At 39.4% G+C, this 22,908-nt stretch overlaps 1 protein-coding gene across 3 annotated transcripts; it reads right to left on the bottom strand.

Annotated features, from left to right (window-relative positions):
* Positions 1–379: 379 nt before the first annotated feature.
* TTLL1 (TTL family tubulin polyglutamylase complex subunit L1) lies at positions 380–21,800 on the bottom strand. Of its 3 annotated transcripts, none has more exons than XM_075051866.1 (11): positions 21,685–21,800; positions 21,158–21,280; positions 16,806–16,938; positions 14,805–15,013; positions 12,822–13,002; positions 11,597–11,731; positions 11,324–11,432; positions 7,908–8,051; positions 6,077–6,163; positions 4,753–4,916; positions 380–3,215 (listed from the first exon to the last, which is right to left on the bottom strand). In XM_075051866.1, the coding sequence occupies exons 3-11, from the start codon at positions 16,916–16,918 to the stop codon at positions 3,086–3,088; spliced, it is 1,272 nt and encodes a 423-aa protein (XP_074907967.1). In that variant the 5' UTR covers positions 16,919–16,938; positions 21,158–21,280; positions 21,685–21,800; the 3' UTR covers positions 380–3,085. The 3 variants fall into 3 exon arrangements, with proteins under 3 accessions (XP_074907967.1, XP_074907965.1, XP_074907966.1); XM_075051864.1 differs by lacking the exon at positions 21,685–21,800 and adding an exon at positions 21,409–21,612; XM_075051865.1 differs by lacking the exon at positions 21,158–21,280 and having other exon boundaries at positions 21,685–21,797.
* Positions 21,801–22,908: the final 1,108 nt, after the last annotated feature.

Genomic DNA, 22,908 nt, shown 5'->3' with positions numbered 1-22,908 from the left:
GTGTTTGAAATATGCTTTCCCAATACTACAGTGAGTGGCCAGAGAGAAGGATTTGCTTGTTCCAGATAGCTCTGCTAGAAAAATATTTTCCATATAAAATACTGCTCTGCAAATACTATATGTGAATGAAATAGATCTGCTACACACTGGGACAGAAATCCTTATTCTTTGAAAGCAATAGTAAGATTTCCACTGATTTAACATGATGACAACTTTTCAGAAGTCAGGACTAGAAGAGATGCATAATTATACTGAATAAGAGTGCAAGCTCAAATGAGTTGACCCTTTCCAAGCCATTAGAAAACCCCCAAACAATTAAATAAGGATTATTCAATATTAGTAATATTACATGTAGTACCATTCCTATTCTGTCTTGTCAATATCTGTGTTCTGGAGGCCCTGATTCGACTTGCTGCCCAGCTGTAAAGACACCATTGCCAACACAGAGTGCCACCTACAAACAAGTTTGGAAGAACAAGATTGGTTAGATGCTACCATCAGTTTTCGTTCATTGTGAAATTACAGCTAAAAAGTATCCCCTGGATTAAGTGTCCAAAGCTTTCTACAGCAATAAATCCTAATAACCCAGACCTGTTTTCGCTTTCACATTAAGCCTTCCCAAAAGGGAGACTGAAAGTCACTGCAGCTCAGTTAGTATGTTATGAATTCTACATCCTTAAAAATTAAGTGTGAAGTTGACTTTTTTACCAGAATCTGCATTTCTCAATATATTTCTTCTCTATAAAGTCCCACCAGTGTAGGCTGCACAAACAGGAAAGAAGATAAAGGAAAGGAGTAATCATTCTATTGTAGCCATCCTTGCTAGTGCTACTGTTATGATAGAACAAGACTACTACAACAACATCCTCCTTTGTCCAAGCTAATAAAGAAATGAATTACAAGCAGTGGAAATGAAAGTGAGAGAAAGCTCCATTTTCCTTTTATCGGAGTATCCTTGTTGTGTTGCCTGTCTGCAAGAAATATAACCATACTACCAAATACTATTTACTACTCATAGTTCCTAAGGCTGTCACTACTTCCTATTTTACCCCCAACAGGCAGTTGGGGGTAAAGCCGGAAACATCTGCCCACTAAATATCACATCATTAAAACAACACTTAATATCTGACCACACATCCACTTAAGAGTAGCTTAACAGTCAAGGTTCAAATATACAAGCAAAACTCACACTTAGGAACTAAGAAAAAACAAACCAACCCAAATACAAAACCCCAACCCCCAAAACTATGAGACCTGGAATGTAGATGAGCTTTACTATCCTGCAATCATCATCTTTTCTTAGCCTTATTTCAAGAGCCAACTTGAATATGCTTTGCTAAGACCAATGAGAAGATTCAAGTATGATGACCAGAGAATCAGTTGGATTTTGGTCTTTATTTTAATGGAATATACAGATCAGTCAAGATGAGGATTACACTTGAAGTGACTCATTCAGCCTACATATTTCATTCTTTATTGCAAGGATGAATCCCACATCATGTGTAAGAGTATTGGTCAGCCCAGCCCACATCTGCCCTTCCTCCCCAGCCCAAACTGCTCTAGCTCGATTGTTCAGACTGAGAGTTATCAACACCAACTATCCCAAAGACCACAGCTTGCGAGCAGCTACCCTCTTCTAGGAGGACCTTCAAAAGCAGGAAAAGGACTGACATTTTCTGTGGTGCAGGTAGTCTGTTTTATGTGTTCAAGAAACTCAAAATTTTGGGAGAGGTTAAGTTTACTTTGCATGCACTTTACTGGCCTGCCACATAGGAGGGCAAAGCATGTAGCCTGCTGTGGCAGGCAGATTGAGTGTCACTGCACTAGTGGCATCCAGATTAGAGTGTATTATGTTTACATGGACATTTGCAAGTCTCAGCCTCCTTCAGCTTTCTTTCCGCAATACTCCACTATCAAAAAAAAGAGAAAAAGAAAAGCGACGAGGGGGAAGAAGAATAAAGACAACCAGAACTGCACATTGACAATTATAAATAACTGCCCAATAACTGGTGGAAATGCAAGTGGAAGCAACAGCCAATCACAGACCCAACTAGTTTATTTATATGCTATGCTGTTAGAGGACTGAAATACGTATTTTTAACTTTTGCTCTATACATTTTGGTAGCTAATCATCACAACTTTTGTTATCATAGCTACCAGAAATAGCTTACCACGTCCAACAATTTTGTTACAGTACACACAAAATATACAAAAATATATAGATATTGTACTTACATTCATGCATAAATACATGAAGAGATTCTGATGTAAATAAGGATTTATCATTGGCTTCAAGCAATGAGATATATTACAGTATGTAGTTGTTCTGTCTGTTTTTCCACAGACATATATTATCTTGAAATAAAAATTAATGGCTAGTGAAATAATGCATCAATATACCACTTGCAACACTCCTTCAGTCCATGAAACTTTCTGCCTTTAAAGAGTTAGCAGCTTAAAACACTTAAAGGAAATAAACCAACCGAAACCCCTCAGCATATGAAGAGTTGCTTTTCATTTTCTTAATACTGGTTATAAATCATTAGCTGCATTAATTGACAATAGCCTCAAGTCCATGTATTACTAGTTTTTCTAGTTGCTCTTCTTTTACTAGCAAGAATCTGAACCATCACTGTGACAATATTAACACTCACCACTACTACCCTTTTACCAAATCCACATCTCATTTATTATAGGGGGCTAGGGATAGGCTACTATAGGAAATAAATTATATCCAGAACAGCAAGGGGTTTCTTTCAGAATGCATATTTTGAGTTGTCATCTTTATAAACAAAGTTCTTAATCATTACTAAGAGAATATTAGTTTATACAAAGTATATATATATATATATAAAAATTATATATATACATACATACTACATATATTATTGTAATAATCATCAAGTCAGTGTATGTCTAGTACAGTTGCTGGTTTTAGAGTGTTTGTTTCACTTCTTTTCAAAGGCTGCATTGTCCTCTTTTAATATTTCCCACGTGCAATGTAGCAAAATAGAGGAATCTGTTCAAAAACTGCATTTTTGTTCATGATGTCTTCCTACCAAGAGTGCAGCTGTTTTTTCTGTTATCACTTCCAGGTGGTTAGCACAGGCTTTCCTGAATCTCTTGCACGATTTCCTTTTACTCCCGTTGATTGTCCAGAACGACTTCGTAAGTCACGATCAGGCCCATCACTTTGTGCCATCTCTTCATCGTATCTGAAAATAAGATAACCCGTTCAATGCTTTGTCCTGCTATTCACTACACAAACAAGAGTGGGTCCCCCATATTCTATTTTGCTTAATATCTAGCACTGAAACGTAATACAAGCTGTTGTACACACAGGTTTACACGCGCATAGTTTGATATGCAGCTAGTATTCAAGGAAATATACTACCACGTGATGTTACAATACAGATCAACTAAAATATCTTCAGCTACTTTTTGAAAGAAAGAAATCATCTGGTAGCTTTGGTTAAACTCCAGAGTCTGTGAAATTTTGTGCTTGTGAAATTTTGCATGTACTTCTGTATTTCTCCTCACTACATAGGTCTGTAACCACAGAAGGAACATCAAACTGCTGGCAGTTTAATAAAGTCTTAAGTTATTGCTCCAGAGGATTGTTAGCTGCAGTGTTAAAAAACTCCATTGTTGCATCAGAGAGCAAGTAGGGAAAGAACAAGGTGAACAAACAACAGTGTGCTTAAATTAAATGCATTTGATGACATATGTTTTGTAACACTTAACCACAGTGACAAGTAGTTCTTTAAATATCCAAGCCCATTATGGCCTCAGATAACCTCAGCGTATACTTACCTCTCAGCTGCTACAAATTCCAAGCACAAATTGGCTATAGATGCATAATTATAATTATTGAAAGATAATACTACAATATTTTGTACAACAGTCATAATATATACTTAGTTATACTATTGTATAGGTATTTGCAGCTACCATGTATATAACATTCATTAGAACTTAAATCATAATTCAGCCAATATTATATTTAACTGTCTTTACCAGTATATAGAAAGAGTATTTAAGATCAGTATGAACTAGTGGATCAACTATGTACATAACCACATTCCTGACATACTGAACAATTGTACCATTAGTGCTAGAGAACCTATCTGAACATTTTCTCAAAAAAATACGAGAAACTGTATCATCAATATGATATTTATGTCAGTGTTCCTCTGCGTAAGACCAATCAATCCTAGATAAATTCTTCAGACACTCCAATATAAAGATCTCTGTCTCCTTCATTTCTCTCTAATACAGATTGGGGAATTTAAAAAATATCTGACAACTCATTATTATTACATCCATGAATTACAGGAGTCGAGAGGCATAATTTCTATGAACTGAGAGAAAATTTGTATCAAATAGCTACTATATCTATGTAACTACCATCTATATATTACACTCAATACAATTAAAGTTCTACACACGTAGAAGACAAACACTCTCTTTGCCTCTATCCCTCAAATCTAGCTGCTGGAAGCTCAGAGGGTGCAGGCAGGGGCTTATTAGACAAGTAACATTCCCTCTGGAGATGGGGTGCGTCAACTCTGCTTTAATGCACTCCTGCCTCCAACATTGCTATTGGAGCTCCAAAAAGAAAGAAATGGTACTTTCTGCCCATTTTTCACATCAGAATGAAGTTCACCTTATCTCTGTGGTCTACATTACACATTAAAAAGGTGAGGTGACTGAAAAACATTTGCATTTATATAGAACATTGATAAAACTTACAAGACTTCATAATTGCCAAGAACCTCTTTTGGTGGAGATTTATTCCATTTACAGTCAGGAATTTCCCCATTAGGCACAGCAATGTTAAGTGTGTCATTAATAAGATTATACTTCAAGATGCGATCATTAGCAGTACTGGAAGTAAGAGAAGGGGAAGCATTAACCTACAAAAGAAAAAAAAAGCCAGCATCAATTTTTTGAGTGGTATATAGTTCTCCAAACAGCATGTGTGATGACTATATGTACTGTTTGGGAAATTAAGACTCAGTGTCTCACAGCACATCTTTCAGTTCCTCAGACAACGGAAGGAATCCCCCACTGGGCATTTTTCTTTTTACTTAAAAACAAAAGCACCACACCACTAAGTGTCTGCAGCGTCAGCCTGAAGATTTGTGTTGAGACTAGATTCATCAGGGTTAATCAGACAAGACACAGATTTTTGTTTATTTTTCTAAGCTTACATGGATACAAACCGCATAAATTTCGGTGCTTACAATTTGCCTGGTTCACTCCAACAGCTGTTATATACAGGAATCTGTGGGTTTCTTCTAAGTAAACAGCTTTTATTTATGTTCTTAATCCAAGTTCTCCCCTGTTAAACTGTGAGCTGGAGAAACACATACATGCTGTCTATTCAAAGCACTACATTGCATCTTGTTTTAATTACAACTGGGCTTCATTTAACTTATCTCTTGGGTTCCACACTTATTATGGAGAAGTAGTATCAGAACAATAAACAGATTTTTTAATTTTTGTTTTTTATAAAGTCCATTTATCTTTGACCTTTTACTTTCAATTAGATTGAGAAGGAAGAGGGCTGGATAAAATTAATGTTGAACGTACAGATTCGAAGTTAATACACTAAAGAGAAATTTATGTGGAAAAAAAAGCACCTTCCAAATATCCCAATTATCCTTTGTGTACCCCTCTTCCTTCCTCTCAACCTGCAACATTAAGGACATGACAGCATTTAAAACTTAAGTTTGATGTTATGCTCCATCAAGCCAATGCCAATTTACCAGCTACTGATACAGTATCTAATAGGGCTTCTAACATTCAGACTGCTTCTGAAGTCCAGTTGTATGGATGCACTGGATTTAAAACACAAAACAGAAAGCCACAAACAAATAGATACACTGAACAAATAGGAAACAAAAGCACATGCCAGCTTGGTCATCACATGGCCTATTTTACTTTCCAACATTTTTCTTCATCCACTTACCTGAGGAACAAAAGATATTTTTTCAAAAGAGGAAAGACTACATTGAAATCTACTTAGTTTTATTCTGTGAAATGAGAAGGAAGTTATTTTATGTAACTTTACCTCAATTAGCCATGGTTTAAGCTTGTCATCAATGATAATGTCATATCCATAACACTCAAAGCAGTGTTTATCATTATTCATTACAGGCTAAAAAAAAAAAAAAGACAACAATATGTATTAACATCAACAATTCAGTAAGTAACCTGATTACACACTTTGTTTGCTAGAACAACAACAGTTTTCAGTGTTGCGACTCTAATATAAGCTTGCTAACTAGTAAGTTCAGGATTGCCTCTTTTTTCCAAGCTGTTAAGTAAATATTTCAGTATTAATGATCACATTAACGCCAAGTACTAAGTTACATTAATCTTCCATTATGTTTCCAGTGTGAAAATAAAAGTATTTTCATATTTTGCAAGAGTAATAATAATATTTAAAGCCTCCATGCATCAGGAGAAATCAGAAGTTTTAAAATTTACATAACACAGCTTCACATAATTGTGAATTCATTAAACTTCAGAAAATGGAGACTTATTCAAAGACATTTCTTTTATTATGCTGCTGTAACTATGCTGAAATCTGAGGTCCAACAATTACCAGATACATTTTAGAATTATAATCAGCTCGTCAACTATGATCCCGAACGCCAAGAGAGACCAAGGACCAAGTTGTGCTTAGATTCACATCCTCTAGAGACTCAGCAGTTTTCCAGCATCTGCTAAACATTTGCAGTATGCACGGTAAGACTCTTCTTCTACACAAATCTCATCAGATCTTTTAAATAAAACTTTGTAACAGGTTAGCAAGACATTTTCCCTTAGACTAATAATGAAAGCTTTTCAGTTCTTCAGACAGTGAAAGGAGGAAGGAGGAACAAGCATCTCTCATTACATTTGCCACTGTCAGAAAGACAGAGGACCAAAACATTTCATGCTCAATCATTCTCAACACTTTTTCTCTTCTCTTTTAAGGTTCTGCTAACATTTGGATCACATCCTTTTTCTTCTCACATCTGGTTTCAAATATGATTGCACAGCAGAGGCCGAGTTGAGCCATGCTTCCCCACCTCCTACTGATCCTACCTTCATGACCTTGTCCCTCTTTCTCGTGCTGATTCTGGTGTTCGTCTGGTCCTTCAGTGAGGTGATTCAGCTTACTACACTGGCAGAATACCAACCCATCAATAAAGCAAGACAGTAATTGTCAGTTGGGCAAGTGAGCTGATTCAGCTCATGATGGTGCCAGGACCAACTTGGAAGAGATGACAGGACCACGCACTTGGGAACAGGACATTCCTTGGCACCAGTGGGCTCTTCAGTTTCCCCAGCTGACCCACAGAGTGATACCTGCTCTCTAATGTAATCATGGGATATTACCCAAACACTAGAAAGTCACTCAAGCAGAGGATTGGTTGGTTTTGGGATTTTTTAAGTAAGAGTTCATGATAACTACGTGACTCGTGTATAAAAGAGATGAAAGTAAGTTATGTAACTCTGCTGAACTAATAGCTTTACCTTTTCTTTGACAAATTGTCCTCCAGAGCTATTTTTTCTGTGACACATTTGTTATTGCTGAAATGACGCCACGCACCTTGGCAGAGCTTAATACTATTCACAAGGGCAGTACCAAGTCATATTAAATAGTTCACAGAGCCCTCAAGGAAAGAGATTCATTCACTTCAATATGCACAGATAGCTCACCCACCCAAGATTCAAGTTCACTCAGTTCACAGAAATCAAGAGAGAACAGAATTGCAGAAATCAGCATCAACACCATCACTCAATAGCAGGAAATAGATTTTAGGGGGTTTGATGGCAAACTCACTTTCATGGTTATGAGAAGCCTGCAGCCATAACGCTATCGCTGGCAGCATTCCAGGAACAGTACTCACCGCAACAGCCTTTAGTGACTGCACAATTATCCAGTGAATTTCATCAAATAATTTGTTTGTGACTTCCTTTCCACGGGTGCTCTCCAGATACAGGCGTAAGTTACTCACTGTCCACTTGCCTCCATGGATATGATTGTAATCATCCTGAAGAGTTAAGGAGTTAATTCAGTCTAAGATTTTGAAGTTGTTCAGCAGTTTTTTTTCATTCACACAAAAAGCCCACTTATACTTACATACAAGTATTGCTCTAAAAACAAACTCAGCACATTTTTTTCACTCTGTTTTACAGCTTTATGAAGACTTCAGCTTGACTTTGAACTGCCCTCTCTATAAACAACTGTTTTTATTATAGCTGTATATGTTTATATCACACATTGCAAATCAAGTAATAAATCTTTCTTAGAAGAAAAAAATAACTGGTACTTTGACAGTTTTATAGTAAAACATAATTTATGATTTGGAAATACAAGTTTTAAAATGTGAAAGGAAAGAATTGAATTTTTCCTCCTCTGGGGATAAGGGAGAAATAATTAAGTGAGCAATAGCTAAATTTCACTGAAGTTCACTGTTTTAAAATTCAGCACTTGAAAGTGCTTGTCTGTGTTTTTATTCATTTAAAATGCAACTTGTCTATTTCCCAAAAGGCAAACACAGTATCTTCTTAATGGTGCTGCTAACAACAGTTACATTCAAGAAGCCAGTGAAATGACACCTGAATTATTTTTAAAGGTTAATTTTTCAAGTAATTCAGTATTTGGATATAGAAAAAACAGTAAGTGCTACTGAAACAGAACAGGGGAAAAAAGGTTACCTTGTATTTGTCTTTTCAGAGGCTATCAAGGCTCTGCACTATATTCTCTTTAAACGGAAAAACAAGAGCAAACTGAGGGTATTCTTACTGATGGAAAGACACACATTCAGCCCTTGAATAACTCTCAGGACAAATGCTTTGTCCCTTTATAAAGGTTCTCCTCAGAGCATTTCTAAGAATTAATGATTGTATGCCTGCTAAATTATAAAACACAGAATGCACAGAGCAGAAAAAAGTTCTCAGAGGAACAAAATCTGTCATCCTCTAAGACAAGGTCAGAAAAGCCTCTATCTATTTTTAGGCTTTTTCTACAGCTCTCCCCTTAGTGAATTTGGAAAACTGGACTGTACAAATAAAGATCTGAAACATGGTTCTCAGGACTTGTTGCATGGAAAAAATGTCTTGAGACCAGATTCCAGCAAGGGAACAGAGATCAAAGTTTCAACCCTCTTTGCATTTCAGAACAAGTACTCAAATCAAAATAGATTGCAACTGGGTAGAGCTTTACACAATCACAGCTGTTTAATTAAAAATATGAAAACAAAGTAGAATATTGCAGGCTACATAAAAGATCACTAACTGAAAATAATTAAGTAGAAGAATTACTGTTGTTTTGTTTGTATTACACATGCAGTGAATAATGACTTAGAACTGTATTTTCCAGCACAAACATTACAACGGGTATACTGACTTACCCTCCTTACTTCACTTTCCTTCACTTTACCCTTTCCCTCTCCCTGATACTGACTTTTACACTTTTCAAATTACCGCTGTTTTCCCATGAGCTTGTAGGGTACAAACACACTGGAACTCTACAGTTCACATAGGGCTTAGAATAGAGATTAACAGCTAGAACTTAAAAGAGTTCTTCCAGACCTCATCATAATTTGGATAAATTACCTGACAGTTCAAATTAGGTTCTTCTTCTAAAACTGTACAGCGTAAGTGCCTCCAAAGTTACAGACACATTTAAAACAGAAGGACAGATAGGATGGATAGAGTGGCTTTACATTAAACTTCTCTCACTTCTTTCTGCAAAACTCAACAGATATTAGTGGTTCAGAATTTATAAAAAGTTTTTCAAATACTCTAGTAATGACTCCACATTTTTAAGCTGCTACTTCTATACCCATTTCTGTTGTTCTTTCTTCTCTCAAAGTGACCTCACCACTATTTTTACTTCTACTTTTATTTGGGAGAGATCTTGAAGGCCATTCTTTAACTGGTAGAGAAGATGAAAGGGTGCATAATAACAGGATAGGCAACATATCATATGCCTCACCTCTTCACTGCCACTGGCAACAACAGCATGATTTGTGCTCTAAGTTGCACGGGATCTGCTTTCACCACAACTAATTCTCAAGCGTGCCCTGTCAAACCATAATGTGTTTGAAGCACTTCACAAATCAGCAACTGAGCAAGAAAATCTTTGTATTACTGAAAAATGCCACATTTTGACACTTTACCTTAGTTTATAACTACCACCATAAGTGACATTTGTAATTCACATTGTTGTTACAGGAATATCCAGATAAAAACAGTTCTGCTATGCTGCACATCTTACAGAACAGTAATAGACAAGGCACATTTAGCAAGGTTGTAATGTAAGGTACATCATATGTATCTTGTGTGTGAGTGTATGTATGTACATACACGTTTATTTTCCATACTCTTAAAATAAAACCTACGAAATTAGGAAGTGCGACAATAGAGTTTTAATTACTGTAACAGAGGCATGGTTTATAAATTACAGACATCTGCTAAAAATGCAAAAGGGACAGTCATCATCATCAAGTGGATTCCCTGAAGAAATAAGGCTTGGGCAGTGATTGTGTATGCCCATCTGCTCATGTCACCCTTGACCCACTAGCCTTTACTCCCACTGGTGAATTTCAGCCTATTTTGACATAGGGAAGTGCCGTCAAAGCTATCACTTTTCCACATGTTTTATAAATGTCAATGGCAAATTACAGGACAGAACCATTCTGCAGGCAGAACTTCATCTTTGTCTACTCAAGAGGAAGTCACCAGCTGGCCAGGCAGCAAACATTTAACTCCAAGCTCCCAACTGCACATTCCCTTTCTTACCCAGAGAAGGAAGGTGGGGGCGGGAGGGGAGGGAAACATAGGAAGAAGTTGGAAAGTACTGTGATGAACAAGTGCTGTAAATAGGAAAGCTGAATTAACTGCATAGGAGAGAAAGAGAGGGAAGGAAAGATCAGGAAGGTGATATTAAACTGCTATTATAAAATACAAATCCACAGGAACCAGGCTTCATTAATTCCACTGCTCACAGAATCAATTGCTAAGTGAGCATATTAGCATTTAAATGACAGGAGACTTGAAAAAGAAAACCCCTGCTTTCAACTACTGCAAGACAATACTGAAGATATCACAGTCTAGTACAGAGCTGCAACTCATTATCTTGCATACTTTTGATCTGCAGTCTTCTAAAATTTATTTACTTGTAAGTTCAAGTTGAAGTATTTTAATTGCAAGATGATGAAGAATATGACAAATAAAACCTTTTCATTCCAAGTTTTTGGGACAATTTAAGAAAATCAGTCTTGCAACAAAAGAGGACCTAAGAACTCAGTACACTTACCCCATGTTTCTGAATGGCAACATTTGTAAGATGGACAAACATGTTATCCAATTCACTTGTACTTGGTGTATATTTTACTGTGCAAAACCGGCAAAATCCAAGTTTATACCTTAAATGGAAAAAGTCATCAAAATGTGTTAAACCCCATAAGAAATAAGGAAAAGAGCATCCTAGGATACCATGTACATGTTAAACTTCTTTGTACAAGCACAACATTATTTCCACTACATTAAACATTCTCTCAAAACAAAATACAAATATATACAATCTTACATGTAACATCTCAGTGGACGATATGTAGATACTAAAACATATAGACGAAGATCAAATTTCTTTCCACCAATAAGTAATGGATTGTTGATATAGAGAGAAATCACATAGGCTTCTTTGGAAGACTGAGATACAAACCTGAAAAACACAAACCACGTTTCAGAATGTGACAATTGCAACGATATAATCTGATAAATCATCACCTTCTTTAGGAGCAGTCTGTAAATTTTGGATTGACTGAAATCTTGCATCTTTTGCCAAGACAATGTATAAAGTTGTAGTGGTTAATAATACACACTTGGCATCAGGCATTATATACCAAAAAGATAAACTAAACGATGACCAAGATCAATTAACCATTTAAACTCAGTTTGGAAGTTAAGAGGGTAGCTGACCAAGCCATTCACAAAGCAGCTCTACAAGCCAGTCTTCCTTGGAGAAAGCATTTAGAGCTTGGCATGGTTCAGACAAGCCAAGAGTACGTATTACATTACCTTCATTAGTCAAGGTCTTATACTCCTAGAATATTTGTAGTTACGCTTTGTGTGCAATTGCAAACCACTGTGAAAAGCTAAGATAACTTTCAGATTGTGACATTCTTCAGATTCCAAGTCAAACAGGAAGGGGGGGGAAACACTCAAGTGATATTCAGCCAGTCAGTTTATAACAGGAAAAATATTAACATTAGTTGTGTGATCAAAATTTTTACTAGTCAGAGAAAAACATAGATTGCTGACCTGTTTCATCCATTTGGAAGCAGATCACCAACATGAGGTGTATTATTTTGTGCTCTAAACAGATAATGTATTTATTTCCTATAAATGCATTCTTCCTTTTTAATAATTTAAAAAGTGATTTAATATATATTAAATAAAATAACAATTGAAATTGCTTAGGGAAATATTTTTCTCTTGCTTCCTGGTATTTAATACTATGAAGCAGAACAATTTATTTTTGTGCAATTTTTTCCCCAACAACGTTGAAAGCATTTTTATAAAGAATAGTTAACTGAACAGTTCTTTGTACCTCCTCATACCAAAACAAATCGTAATAAAACCTGCTTGAAGGAGGAAGTCAGATAACAACTGAGATTAAATGCAAAACTAACTATATAACGACAAAGCAATAATAACGGAATACTTTTCCCATGCATCAGACAATTAGCATGTTGATGTGGTACACCTGATTACAGAAAGTACAATAAAGGGTTTGGGTTTAAAGAACTTACGAAGATGTTTTGCTATCTCGAGACCATTTTTTAATTTGGGAGAGTTTATTGATTAGAAATATTCCTTTTCCTTGAGCTTTGCCACAAGGTTTCATAATCCAAGTGCTGGAGGGATTTTTTCTGAATTCTTCAACAAAGAGATTATAATCGGCAGGAAGCATAAAAGTAACAGGAACAAAATCTGAGTTAAGGGGGGGAAAAAAAAAGGTGCACAATTAAGGACACTATATCTGATAAGGCTATTGACACATATAGACTAAGAAAAATTTCTGTCTTTTCAGTTTTCCAGTCTGGCATGACCCACCTTCATCAAGACTCATGTTACTTTTTATCTCATTTAAATTCTGGGGTTTAGTTTTTACTTAAACAAACACTTGCAAAATACTGCATGCTGCTAACTTCAGATTAATGGATTTTAATTCACATTAATCAATTTTCTTCTTCTGTTTCTATGCTGTGAAATTAGAGTATTATACACCATTCCAACTTAACTTTATCAAATTTTCTCAATTTCTTTTGGCAGCTTTTACCATTCCGCTAACCACCGTATCATCCTCTGTGCATGCAAAAATGTGAATGTTGATGTTGCTTCCCCTTTCGATGTGGTAACTCCCATTAGTAATTCCTATTTGCTCCCACAATTGGTATTACCATGCCTGCTGAAATCTAAAGAAAATCTTGCTTTTTGTCAGATTATCTTCACTTCCATCCATACAGAACTGCTTCTTCCTTACATGGATGAACAGTGCTTTCATTTCACTTTCTCAAGATGTAAATCAGCTCAACATATCCCCACCTCTGTTCCACTCCAATGCTTTCTGAGCTCCAAAACAACTTTACTCTCGTCATTCCTGATCTATTGCTAGTTTGGTTTTGGGGGGCGGGGGGACGTTTGTTTTGGTTTTTTTAAATTTATTTTCTAGCAGTCATTACTTGCTCCCAACTTCCTCCAAATTTCTCCTCTGAGGACTTTATTCATTCAGTTCTGTCCAGAGACTTTCTGCAAAAGTTTTATTTCAGTTTTTGCTCCAGCATAAGATTTTCAGATAATGTTTTTTCACTTTTGAATTAAAGAAACTCCAATCCTGTCTCATATGAAGTTCCAGAGCCCTTTGGTTTCACGACTAATCTTATTGCAAAGTACCTTAATCCCAAAATGTTCCCTCTTCAAAATAACTTAAAAAAGCCCCAAACAAAAACCCAACAAAACTCCAACCAACTAACCCCTCCCCCAGGCTCCCTCCCCAACCACAAAAAGCCTAGTTATAAATCTATTTCTGTACCCTTACATTTTAAAATAATAATTTAATTATCACTTCATCCAATGTTGCTTCTGCTAACGCTACAGTGTTAAGCTCAGTCTTCTTTAAGGACCTTACTACCTACAAAGCTAAGTCTAAATACAATTTCCATGCACACAAACTGGATTTGTGCTCCTCCTTGAATACTGCTGAATACGAGCAAGTACAGAGTGAACGAATAGGGACTTACTCCTGTGGTAATACAACAGGGAAACAGAAATGTTCAATCTTTTATTCCTGCTTTGCCTCTAATTTCAACAAAGACCCTGAACGAGTGGCATCCCCTCTATTCCTCTCAATTTGTAAAATATTAGCCATTATCCTTCAAAGCAAGGTTTGTGAAAAGCTTTGAAAAGATGGTATTTCGTATGAAATATTCACTACTACTGTTTTTATCACTTTCCCTATTCTTGTGTTTCCTTATGCTCTAACGGCAGCTTTGAGGGGAGGGAAAAGGAAGAGAAGACAGAGAGAGAAGGCTGTTAGGATTGCAGAATGCAGCAAACAATTTTAGGATAAAGTGCACTTTATTTAATTGACAGGGACGGAGCATTTCAAGATAGTCACTTTAATGTTCTAACACTTCAGAGGTTCAGTGCTTTATGCACAGAGAAGCTGGCTCAATTCCAGGCTATTGACTACATAGGAAAAAAGATTAATGCTGATAATGAGAACCACATACCCAAATAAATATACTTCCCATTTTCATCCTTTTCTGCAAGAGGACTTCCTTCTTTCTCAAGTTCTTTCCTGTATCGCTTGATATTCTTTACCATCAAATCTTTTCTGGTCAGTTCATAATGGTTTGGGAAATGATTGACAATTTGGTCATCAGAGAGGCGGTAACCAGTTTCCACACTGAAAACATTTCTGATTGTTTGAACGCTCATCCTGAAAGCAAAGACAGATACCAAATGATTTCTCCCAAGAAACACAATTCAGGACAAAGTTGAAATTTCTTTGTTACATTCACTTCATCTTTTCTCTCTCTCATTTCTCTTTATCGTATAATATTTTGCTGCAGTAACAATCCTACACATCCTGAACTTCTATTAGCAAAACCAATTAAATCCTGCCGGATGTTTTATCGATCTCTCTACTACTACTGAAACTGGTGCAGAAAGTGAGGAAAGAAAGACAACAACTTGGCCCTACTGGATTCTGGCTTGTTCATGGTCAGGTGAGCCCCCAGCAGGGCCTAAAAATGACTGAGGCACACCCAAATGCTACAGAAACATCTTTCCAAATCTGTTACTCTCTGGCAACTCACCTTTCCTCTTTAAAAAAGCCACAAAAACAACTCCTACTGACTACCTTGCTATTTGGATTGTAAAGGACTTCAAGCATATGAATTGAAAACAGTGATTCAGAGATTTTGCTAAAAACACCCGTAAATGCCAGATCAGAGAGCTGCAGTGACAAAGTGATCAAGTTATCTACTTCATTTTTCACAGAGGAGAAGAGCAGGGCTGTAGATATGAAGAATTTTCTGTATTAGATGTCTCACATTGGAAATTTAAGAATATTTCCCAAATGCCATCAATCTGCTACATTATCATTTCAGGAAGAAAAAAAACCCCAAACCAAATCAACCAGTCACACAACAATTTCCATGAATGCCCTGTTCCCCCACTCCCCCCTCAGCTGCATTCCAAAAGCATGAGCAGATTACTAGATTCCTACCCATTTAAATAAGTGGTTCACAAAGGGTACATTTGGCAGCAGAAACCACCATTCTGTCCTATTTGAAAGGGACAATATAAATTGTTTGGCTTACTTAGAGTATTGTTTCTGCCAATTAATAGATTACTGCATTCTAGGGCAGCATTTCATGGTCTTATATTAGACAAATGCCAAATAAGAAGTTAGATTATCTACTCTCCTCCTTTCACCATTATCTTGATTTAATTTCACATTCACTCTCAGTAATGAAATGTTGAATAATGAGTCTGCATATAAATCATTATCATGAAGGAGAAGGCAAGTACAGTTCTCAAGGCCTTTATTACAGGAGCCTGGACTCTGGTAACAGGGCAAGCCTCCGTTACACTGATAAAAGAATATTTTATCATATATTGGAACTGTGTACTCTTGGATTATTTTGCTTATGTTGTGTTGCCAGAAAATTTTGGGAAAAGATACATTCAAAGATTCCCCTCAGGCCACAAATCCCCTACAACAGTAAGAGAAAAATTCTGCTTACTGCATACAAAAAAATTGAATAAAGTCAGGTATCACATTTCAAAACAAAAACCACTGAACACAGCCTTTCCCCTAGGCTTTTTACAATTGGTATTCCAAGAAGTGATCGATATCTCACCAGGTCACTGACTTTCCACTCCCTGGCAAAACCTTTGGCAAACTGCAAAGATACATGAGATCAGTAGCATGGGAATGGATCCATGCAGATGGGACCTTCTACCCTGAGGAATCCCAATGACTTTAGCAGGCCTGCACAGATACAGGAATCTACCAATGCAAATCTGAACAGAAGACCAGCAATAGCCTAAGAAATTACAGAAGGAATGAAACAATGTTACTCTCTTAGGAGCATGCAGTAAATCAACAATAATTTCTGCATCTTTCATTTTTCAATATGCATTTTGTTATATTATTAATGGTATTAACGTAAGACATTAAAATGCTTCACAAATGGAGAAATCGGTATTTTTAATGTACTTACCAATAAAAATTCCAGTCTTCATTTTCTGCCACTTGAATCCAGCCTCTTTTTTCAAAGTTGTTTATTAGAACAGATTTTTCTATGTCAGTTACCCACTTTACTTTTCCTGCCATTATCCTAATGAAGAATCAACCTGTTAGTAAAGAAAAGTTTAAAGATGTGAAGTTGAAAACAGGGGAGAATACAAACTAGGAAAGCCAAAGCGGAAGAAAAGTGGAATCTAGAAAGCACTTCAACGTAAGTGAGATAGAAGAAGTAAATTATTTAAAAATCAAGGAAAATAACATCTTAGGTTCAGACTGAAACCCTGCATTTGTCAACTGGACAACTGCAGACAAGCACACCAGTTACAAGGACCTTTCATGCTGCCCAGTCAATCCACCTTTTATGAATGGGCACACAACTCATGTCTCCCCTTAAACACACTAATGACAGAAATCCCTATTGTACACTTACTCGCTAATGTTTACAGAACCACGCGTAGAGCACAAGCATTTTATTATTTCTAACCGAGACTTACATGCATATACTTTTTTGTCTTGTTTTGAAGTAGAAGAGTTCATATGGATCACTCAGGGATTGCAGAAGAAAACGATTCCAAGAGAAATCCATTACATGCTCTATTGAGAATCATGATTTGCTATACCGCAAGGAAGGGAACCAAAGTAACGTTACCAGCTTTGTGTTGTCTTCTCTATATCTCACACAGCCATGATTTTGCCTTCTGCTCTAGCTGCGGGGGATATGGATAAGCTGATATCATTTAAACCCTCGACAGCAGGATTTCCCCAAACCTAAGGTTGTTACAACAGTATCTATAAGCTGCATTTCAATTCATGACACCTAGGTGTCACTTTCTACATTAGATCTCTCACTTGTCCAGATCAGCCTTTTCTGTTAGCATCACACAACCATTCTGGCTGGAGCCGACCTCAAGAGGTCTCTTGTTCAGCCTCCTGCTCAATGCAGGGTTAGCTATGAGGTCAGACCAGGTTGCTCAGAGCTTTTTTCAGCCACATTTTGAAAACCTCCAAAGATGGAAACAGCACAGCTTCTCTGGGTGTCCTGTCTCACTGCTTGACTGGCCCCATGGGAAAAAAGTTTTTTTCCATGTGTTTTTCCACATATTCTGAACCTCTATTCTTTCAGCTTATGCCTGTTGTCTCTCACCTTTCACCACACTAAAGAGCCCGGGTCTGACTTTTTGACAACCTCCTCATAGGTACAGGCAGGCTGCTATTAGGAGACGCCAGAGCCACCTCTTCTCCAGGCTGAAGAAACACACTTGCCCCAGCTTCTCCTCACCAGACAAGTGCTTCAGGCCCTTGACCATCTTGGTAACCCTCCGCTCAACGCAGTCCAGTTTATGGGTGTCTGTCTGGTTCTGGGGGGCTCAAGTTACTTTTGTCAATCCTCTGATATATTGTGTTACCTCCTTGCCCTTTTTGTTTGAGAAAGCCACGTCTAGCAAGGTGGAAATGCACAACAAATGCACTGAAGGAGGAGTGAGGACAAGCACCCACCATTCCTACCTCTCTGAAGTGTAGGCTGAAGCTTTCCCACAGCAGCAGGCACTCACCCGCTTCCACTCCCCTTTACAAGGGCTGTTTGGTGAGATCCCCTTCACACGGTGTCTCATATTGTGCATTAATGTAATACCAATGAAGATGGGGACAAAGAAACATTAACTGAAGCATGTCGTCCTTCACGCATACATACTCTAGAGCAAAAAGCCTACAGTCCAGTCGATGTGGACAGAACACAACGAACAATGTATTTACCCGTCTCTAAGTAAGTGCTGAAGCCCAGCCTCCCAGTATCTAGGCCTGATTAATATACAACTATTAAGTAAGCTAACATGTATTCATGAGCAAATGATGATAACTGATAAAGTCAAGGGTAGACAGCTCTCATAAGCAGTTTCTACATCGCTGTTTAATCTTCCTGCAGTTCATTCCGCAAATTAATTTTACAATTGCAGCCTAGTGAATTTTCATAGTTAGGTTTCACAGAAATCAGCCGTGGAGAAGTGCTAATTCAGAAGAAAATCTCTTTGAGCCAAAAGCCGATTCTTTGGCACACGCCTCTCCCAAGAACAAAAACGGCCATACAAGGGAGTGGGAGAGAACGGAGTTACACACACACATAACACCATCTACTGCTCCCTCTACATATAATTTTCCATTGAAAAGTCAATTAATACTTCAAATCACCTTTACAAATGTAGTACTGTAATTAATGCAAGTAATGAATGTAGTTAATACAATTTCTGCAACTAAGATACTGGACTGGAATTCAAGTGGTCTTCAGTTTCCAGGACTAGATATGGAGATGTACATTTGCCAGCAAGCTAACACCCCTATGGTTTCTCTCTTCCTGGGAGGTATAGCCCATTATATAGTGCTGCCACCTTTTCCTTCCTAGACTATTTAAACTACCAAATTCCACAAGGCAGAAATGTTTACTATTAGACTTTGATTTTAGAGAGTTTTAGACACACTTATTTTTATTCCTGTTGGTAAAACAAGTTGAAATCAAGCTTAAATAGACAGATAGAAAAGCGTGTATGAAGGCTCAGGGTCTGTCTTTTTGTGTATGATTATACAACACCTAGTTCTACAAGGTCATGATCTTTCTCTGGGCCTTCCAGACACTACCAAAACAAAAATAAATGAAACAAAGGGATTCATTTATTTGTACTGAAGCATGTATGATTCACAATCAGTGACTCACTAGTACCGCACACCATCTTGTTGTGGTTTTAAAAGTTCAGGGATTAGTCAACTTGGAATAGAATTGTCCCTTCAAAAGGAAATGTGTTAAATGCTATGACAGCATTAACCAATCACAACGTAAAATTTTCAGAGGGCCTTAAAACATATCCTCCACATCTCCAAGCTATGCCATTAGGTTTACCAACATCCAACACCCTCTGTCACCCAACTCCCTGATCTGTCTCTCTACTTCCCAAGCGTGTCTCACTCCAGCAGCCTTAGTACCTAAGCTACAACTGACCTCAGGGCTTGTTCTTCCAGAAATGCTGAATCAGACAAATGTAGCTGCCTGCGCCTCTGTCTTTACAGGAGCATGTAGCTGCCGCCTGGCAAAGATTAAGAGACCGGGTGCACTGCCACAACCAGGGCTACTTTGCCAACACTTCTGATGCTGCAACCTCATTTCTACCCTGGAATGCAACAGCTGTCACAGCATCCTTTCTATAGGACTTGTCATTAAGAGATTTCAACACATGCTATACATCCTATGGCAAGGAACCCTGAAAGATTGCATGTACTGATCCAGCAAGTGAATTTTGTGGTAGCAAGTGGGACTGCTCCATGACTAGTTATGCTATCTGACTACCAGAGACCACGCTGTTTGATTTCAGAAGCCAGAGACAATTCAACCGAAGACTCACCCACAGGAAGGCGCGTTAAAACTAAACCGAAGCTAAAAATTTAAGATAACTTTTACCACAAATAAAAAGAAAAATTACAAGAGTGTCGTTCTTTTCCTATTTTGGGAACTTTAGGCCTTATGGATCCATCCCACTACAGGAGGATTGAAAGGATAGCCATACAACAGCAGACTGAAAATTAGTCCTTGGTTTATGCAGACAGTTTGATCATCTCAGATGATGTTTAACTGGCCTGTAAATAAAATCTTCTGATTTTGTGTAATTTGATTACTGAAACCCACAAACAAGGAGTCATAAAAAATAACTTTTATTAAGTTGTATCAAAAACTTTCTTATTTTCAATAATATAATTTTAATACAATATCATTTTCTACAGGAATCCTCTAATCTAAAGTTAGGTATTCTAGATAACCCAATAAGATTGCACAACATATCCATGCATTCAAACTTCTGGTCAGCTGAGATTCTTTGCTTCGGTAAACATCAAAGAAGAGCTGTATAACACAGCCCTGGCCTGCGTACAGTAGGGTAACGGTACAGTAAGTCAAATCCTTCACAGAGCACCAGACCTCCTACTCAAGAGACAGAAAGTATATCACACAGGCCCAGCAGGCCTGACGCTTCCCCAAAACACTGCCAAAAAATTTGCTGGTGCCAGGGGCAGCAAGTAAACGTAAGGAATCCTGGCAGCAGCCTAATCCAAGGCGGGGGCCTCTTGCCCGGGGAACAAATTCACCAGGTGATGGTGAGATCCGAAAGCATCCCGGTCGCCATTACCGCCACTACAGAAGCTACTCATGCTGATGGCAAACCATCTTTTCACACTGCAAAATAAGCGTAAGTAAGTGGCGGCGGTGCCTGCGGCACCTGACCTAGCAAGCTCTGTTTGCTTCTCACAGTTGAAAACGTAACTGTGGTTCATTATTGAGTTTATTACTGGAAAATCCAGTTCGGCTGATGCGGCTGTGCCATCAGATGAGACCGGGAGGGCCTGCCAGAGCAATTCCCAAAACGTCAGGGATAAAGAGGAGCCGAGGACTGCAACCGCCGCGCCGCCGACCTGTGGGAAGCGAGAAGCCCGGGGGAGCAGGTCACCGAAGGCCCCGGGAGCACACGCCTGCAGGCCACACGCTCCCGCAGGGAACCCCAGGGGAGGCCGCCGCGCTCGGGCCGCCACCAACACCTCACCCGCCATGTCGCGACAGCCGCACGAATAGGCTTGACCCCGTCCGGCTTTGCCCCCGTCCGTCCCAGGCACCCTCCGAGAGTGGGGCCGCACGGGAAGCCCGGGCGAGACGACCGCCTCCCCCCTCCATCTCCCGGGAAGCGTCACGATCCCGCAGGCAATCTTCAGCTATCGCGACAGCCCCGGGCCGAGCGCCTCCCCCGACGCCGGGCGGTTACAGCCAGCAGCGTGCGTATGCGTGGGACGGGGCCACGACAGGACCCGCGCCCGCCGCTCACCTGCCGACGGGAGGGGCGGCCGCGGCCCCCCCTCAGGCCCAGCCGTCCCCGCCGGCCGCTCCCATCGCTCCCGCCGGCGGCTCAGCGGCCGGCCCCGCGCCCCGCCCCTTCCGGCGCCGCTCCCTAGCAACGGCGACGCGCCGGGGGCGGGGCTTCCGGAGCGGAGGCAGCGGCGGGGAGGGGGCGTGGAGCTCGGTTGCCAGGGAGACGCGCGGCGGCCCGGCCCCGCGAGCGTCACGGGGGGGGGTGTCTGCGCAGCCCGGCGGAGCCGGCGGCCATCTTGTCCGCCCCTGGCGGGGAGGACTGGGGCGTCGGTCGGTGCTCGGGACCGGCAGCCGCGGCGGCCCACACTCTCGGTAGCCGTGCTGCGAGGGAGGAGTGGTGCGGAAGGTGCCTGGCGAGGCCGGGGCCCGGCGCAGGCCCCGAAGGGAAGGGTGGTATTCCCTACGGGGCCCGCGCCAGTCCGTGGCCTTTCCCGCCCTTTTCCGTCCCCCTTCACACGCTGCGAGCCTGACAGGAGGGCCCTGAGACCTGCCCGTCCCTCTCGCCACCTTCCGCTGTGCCCGGGGCCGTTTTGGTCTTAAGCCGCTGTGGCCTGGGCCCGCCCCATTGTCGGAAAAAAAGTCCCTGGCAAACATCGTCAGTAAAGGGAGGTTTGTGGAAGGTCATAGCGTGGCAAAACACGCCTAGATGTTGCCAGAATACCTGAAAAATCCCAGGGCGCTCACACCAAAGCTCAGGTTCCTGTTGGAGCACCCCAGGTGTAAGAAGTCCATCACCATATGGCTGTAGGAGTATCTTTTTTGTATTGATACTGTTCTGAGGAAGTGTACGAATTTTCCTCCAAATTACCAACAACTGTACTTTGCAGTGAAAACTGGGTGAGAGAAGCAGTACCTAAGAAGTTAAGGTATTAGTGTCTGTGTAGAGAAGCCTGATTTACGCATAGAAAATTCCTCCCGGTACGAGAGATTATGTTAAGGCACTTGACATGTATTAAGGTTACTGACATTTTGTCATAGGCTCAATACAAAACAATAAGGTATTACATAATGAACTCCAGAGATTCGAAGAGTCTCTGAGGAAAAAAATAAAGGTGAAATAACTTACTCATTCTGTAAGACAAATTACTTATTAAAAAATGGATCTGTCGAGACAGTAGCTGAAATAAGCAGTTTGCAGTGTGTTGGTGCACAGCAAATAACTCGGATACGAATCTGTATT

Source organism: Buteo buteo, chromosome 19 (assembly GCF_964188355.1).
Source record: "Buteo buteo chromosome 19, bButBut1.hap1.1, whole genome shotgun sequence".
NCBI classification, from domain to species: Eukaryota; Metazoa; Chordata; class Aves; order Accipitriformes; family Accipitridae; genus Buteo; species Buteo buteo.
Note: the sequence above shows the minus strand (reverse complement) of the source record. Positions and strands in the feature narration are given on the sequence as shown.